Here is a 5,268-nt window from a genome sequence, read left to right as displayed (position 1 = left end):
GAAATAACAATTTTTAGTATTATGTTAGTAATTAGATGCGTAATCGAACCTAACCAAACTTGAATAATGGTAACCTAGAGCTCAAGCTTGATTCAAACTTCAATGTTCAATACTTGACTAAAGTTCAGCCGAACATCAAATTTTAAACTTGAGACATAATCAAACTACTTAAACTAAGCTGGTTCATATTCAAACTCGAGCTCATTCATACTTAAGCTCTTCGTACTTATAAAATCATATTATATTGAAAAGCTAAATTTTGACTCGTAAGGTGTTTGAATCGAGTATTACATAGCTCAACTTTTGCTCGACCAATAACACAGTCAAGCAAACTCAAAACAGTTTGTGAGCAGAAATAACAAGCTATCACAACACTACCATTTAATAACTACTCTGTTCTACTAATTTGCATATAGATTTAATGCTAACTTATTCTATTCTATCAACCAAGTTACTTAATACTAATAAAGCTGGTATTCCATTACCATTTAATAACTACTTCATTTAAGCGAATCAAAATATGCTCCGTACTTACCTCACAGTACATTAGCCTCATCTCCACAAGTCAAGAATGTCTGGCAAAACCAGTTTTCCTTAAACAATAAGGGCGCATAGATTCAAATGTTTTCCTTTTCCCAATGAAGCTATTTCTGGGAACATTGTCAGGAAAATGGCGAAACTACAATAGGAGCTCCGTTTTTTTCTTTGTTTTTTTTTTTTTTTGGTATATGAATAAATAAATGATCTGATAGAAGGCTTCAAAGTTCAAACCACTGTATAAGATTTTGCAATCATACAATACTCATCGGCAAGTAACACAATTGTCAAAGTGTACGGTTTTAGATGTGCAAGGAAAAATAATAGGGCACAACTGAGAACTTGTCCAACGTCATCTTTGATCAAGGACATAGTCCATGTGCACAAGTACTAGCACAAGTACTTGGGTTTGCTCATGATAGGGAAAATTAGAGATACCCTGGACACTGATGATTCAATCCAGAACTCACGTCATGTAAATGTGGGTCAATCCTAAAGGCAAAAGAAAGTGCATTGATCTCTAGATATCAACTAGTTCGAGGGCAATAGAAGAGATTTTTGGCTGAAGCTGATAACAGGACAAGATCTCAATGGCTTACAAGGGCAGATATTACTCTATATGACTGTATTTTTCCCTGCCATAAAGGATAGGAGGGAGGTATAAGTATTCGATCACTTCATTCAAGTGAAATATAAATCCCCTTTTCAGTTTCATTATCTGTACAGTGCTATAATGATTCTTCTTTGGAGTGACAAATAATAAAAACCAAGTACCAGAGAAACGTGTGGTGGATTCCTTTGCATTTCAGTGATCAGCATTGATTCCAAATATGCGGACCTTGTGCATGTTAGGGAACTTTGCGACCACCAGCACAAAAACAGCTAGTGTGTTGAAGAAGAGCAGCGAGTTCTGATAACCTGTTGTGTGTGAGGCAATAAGATACCTGGCAAGGAAACTGACGGGTAAGAGAAGGATGGCATTAACCATAATAAAAGAAAATATCACAGCAGTAAACAGTTGTTTAATATGCACAAAAGAGATGAACACATTATGGAATGGCATAGTGTCTAGTGAGTGAGTGATATATGAGCTTTTTCAGTCAACTGTTAAATGTCATCCTTCAAAGGGACAATGGAAAGAAGCACGCCAAAATGTCAAGACTCAAGATAAATAATGACACTGAGTGAAGAATCATGTCTAACTCAAAGTAAACAGTTCAAATTTAAATGACTAAGCAGGGTATCATGCTTTCTGAAACTTTTCATTCAAATGTTATCCAGCAAACAGAAAGTAGCAACTCTTTTTCTTCCATACTGACAAGTGTAAGCTGCAACATACTTAACATCACCAGGTAGAAATTTGATATCAATGGAGATTCATCTTCCCAAAGGGAAGCCATTGCACTAGTGGATGGCTAGTGAGGACATTTGAATGAATTTCATCTCTCTTAAATTTACTTATGTAAACTATCCTCTGAACAATTGCAAATTGATTATATAGGAGTATACTAGACCATACATGAGATATTCATGGTTTTGGCAATGTTAACCACAAGTCCATAACTCACTAGGCATCAAAAAGAAAGGGATGCTTCTTAATCAGGTGAAAAGAGAAGCCTTAATGGCATTTAGTTTTTAGAAAAATCATCCTACCCATGAATAAAAATATTTCACATTTTTAGTTCCATTTCTGATAAAAGCTTATATAGTGGAAATTGAACACTTACAGCACAACAGGTACAACAGTCAAAAACTTCCTGTTCGGAGTGAGTTGCTTGCCGTTATCTATTTGCTCCCACCAAGTCAAACCATTGTAAATACCTTGGTCAACAGCAAATGGTGTTCCCTTTTTCCAGTGAAAGAAGTGATATGTAACCTAAGGTAAGACATGAATAATGCGCAACAAACTCGTTAAGAAACATAGACTGCAAAGTTGATAATACTATATTATTTATGATTGTTGTAGTAAATAGTGAAGACTATAATTTTGGTATAAGGACAAGCAAATCTCCAAATAGATTTATAATTTATTATTTCCTGAAAAGGAACAAACAAATTGATTCACATTTATAAACAGCACTTGAAAGAACTTAAGTCTAGCCACGTAGAGAAAAGGAAAAAAGGAATGTTGGTTATTCAGATGAATCTCAAGCATGATGAGAAAAGGGAAGAGTTTTTTGGTAAATTTGCATTATATGCTTTCCTCCACTCCTCCAGAGACAGGAAAGAAAGCTATTCAGAAGAGGTGCAAAGATGTTGATAACCACAGGTGGGTGCTACTGAGCATACCCTTACGAATTAAAAATTCAAATTTCCTTTCATTCAGACAACAAGTCATCAAGAAAAGTATCAAGATAAGTAGAAAAGCATTGCACAAGTCATGACAAAGGAAAACAGATGTAATTATGAAGTCAATTAACTCTTTACAACCATCTCAAGAGGATGACAAACAATGGGTTTAGAAATACAAGATAACTAAGCATCCTGATTGATGAAGTATGGTATTATTCTATACTTCCTCATATTAGCCATGCAAGTCTATACGGCGAAAAAGAAAAGGATTAAGAAAACCATCTATTGTACGATTGCAATTTAGAATGGATATACCATTCAAGCCAACTTGAAATTGCACCGAATTCCCATAGATAATTCAGTGCACTAGTTACCTTTGTTCCAAGTTTTTTTTTTTTCTTTTTTTAAACAAAAGAGCCTCAAGAGTTCTATCTAACCATAAGTAGCATGCTGAGCAAGCCTAACTTATTTAATACCAAGAAAACTATCTCATGCCATCTCATTCCAAGTACTAGTTCAGTTGGTGCTGAAACTCACCCCCCCCCCAATTATCTAAATAAACCAGCAACAGTCTAGAAGATATATGCAGCAAAAAGGCCAAGAAACTGATGGAACATGCACAATTAATTCAAGAACACAATGAACAGAACAAATTATTCAGCCAAAAGAAAAAAAAAACAGAACAATTTAATACTAAGCTGTACTCATAGACATAGGTAAACATGCAAATTCAAAAGTCGAACTTTCTACTATTCCTCTACAACGAGCAACCAAGGTACCTGCTAAATTTCTTAAGGAAATAATCCCAAAATTTTAACAAACGCAGGGAGTTTCAATAAATCGTAAAAATCTATCAAGAAAACACACTCCCTAAGAAAATAAACACAAATATCAAATTAAAAACCAGATAAGGAATGCAACAAAAAAAAACACCCAAGTTTTATGATTACGACAAAAAAAGAACCCAACTTTGACGAATCGAGATGAGAGAGAGAGAGAGAGAAAGCTTACAAAGAAATGGGTGAGATGAACAATGGTCCAAGCGATTCCCGGAGAGGTGCCAAATACAGATAAAACCATGAGCCACGAAAAGAAAACGATCAAGATATAAGCGGTCCAAACCCCTGGATAGGTGAACCACTCAGTGTTCTTGTTCAGATCTGTGGGTGGCACAGCTCTCACGTACATCTTTTACTTTGGTTATATCTCTTCTGGGCTTTCTCTTTCTTCCTCAAACAAACGGATGGGTGACTCAAGGATTGATAATGGTGAAAGCTGTGCTCGTTGGTAGTGAATTCGGGTTTCACCAATTCCGTTGTTGCGAAGCGGTCGCTACAGATTTGGGGGAGTATGCGTGGATTTTTCTTTAATAAATATAGGCTTAAGCGTGTAAAAATCGCTCACACGTCCTTTTCATTTTTAAAATGCAAATGAAAATGTTTTCAAACTTCTTTTCTTAAAAAAAATAACAATTAAGCTCTTGGATTTTCTTTTTTACATTAAATTAGCTATTTGAACTGTCAAAATACATCAACAATATTATTTGACAATTAGCTTTATCAGTTATAGTTAAAGTTAAATATTTTTAATTTTTTTCAACTAAAGTCATTTCGGCGTGACATGTGACAAAAAATTATAAAAAATAAAAATTATTAAATTTTAATAGAAAAATATACAAATTTATTTTAAAATGACTTTTTTTATAGAGTTGGAGAGTTGAATAAGTAATTATACCTTTTTTTCAAAGAATTTATTTAAAAATAATTTATAAGTGAATTAAATATGTGTTTGATTCTTGGGTTAAATTATAAGTATATGCCTTTTTTTTAAGAAATTTAAGAATTTAGGCCCTTTTATTTTATATTTATGAGAAAAATTCTTTTTTTTTGAGAGAGAAAGTGAAAACGAGTACTTTCTTAGATTTTTTTTTTTTTGCGGTCAGAAATTAGAGTTTATAGGTTTATTTTTGTTTTTGTTTGTGATAGACATTGTTATAGTTTTAAGTATGTTTGAATTAAAGGTAATGTTGTGGAGCTCGGTGACCTACAAATTCCATCTGCCATGTGAGTATGAAGTCATCACTTGACAAGTCGGATCGCATTGTAACTCAAGGTCCCAGATGACAGTGATTATGTTGGACCTGGTGCTCTAACTGTAGTATTTTTGTCAATGCACACTTGTATTTTTTTTTTTGAAAAGATTAGTTAATAAAATTATTCATGAATTACATTAATACTTTGTATAATGTCCTCATATGATTTTTGCACGCAAATCAAAATGGAAGCAAATGTTGCTCACTAGTTGGCTACTGTTTAACTAATACTAAGTAGTATTATGTGATCAGATCGCAATACAAAAAGACAACATGTATTAGTATACAAACCTAAAAATGTTCTTAGTCTAATCGAAAACGAGCAAACCGATTGAAAGACTAATATG

At 33.6% G+C, this 5,268-nt stretch overlaps 1 protein-coding gene across 2 annotated transcripts; it reads right to left on the bottom strand.

The window, feature by feature from the left end:
• Positions 1-751: 751 nt before the first annotated feature.
• Positions 752-4,213, bottom strand: LOC107911469 (ORM1-like protein 2). Of its 2 annotated transcripts, XM_016839290.2 has the most exons (4): positions 3,841-4,211; positions 2,265-2,413; positions 1,312-1,481; positions 752-1,172 (listed from the first exon to the last, which is right to left on the bottom strand). In XM_016839290.2, the coding sequence occupies exons 1-3, from the start codon at positions 4,015-4,017 to the stop codon at positions 1,343-1,345; spliced, it is 465 nt and encodes a 154-aa protein (XP_016694779.1). In that variant the 5' UTR covers positions 4,018-4,211; the 3' UTR covers positions 752-1,172; positions 1,312-1,342. The 2 variants fall into 2 exon arrangements, with proteins under 2 accessions (XP_016694779.1, XP_016694773.1); XM_016839284.2 differs by having other exon boundaries at positions 1,034-1,481; positions 3,841-4,213.
• Between the last annotated feature and the right edge of the window lie 1,055 nt (positions 4,214-5,268).

Source organism: Gossypium hirsutum, chromosome D08 (genome assembly GCF_007990345.1).
Source record: "Gossypium hirsutum isolate 1008001.06 chromosome D08, Gossypium_hirsutum_v2.1, whole genome shotgun sequence".
Lineage (NCBI taxonomy): Eukaryota > Viridiplantae > Streptophyta > Magnoliopsida > Malvales > Malvaceae > Gossypium > Gossypium hirsutum.
Note: the sequence above shows the minus strand (reverse complement) of the source record. Positions and strands in the feature narration are given on the sequence as shown.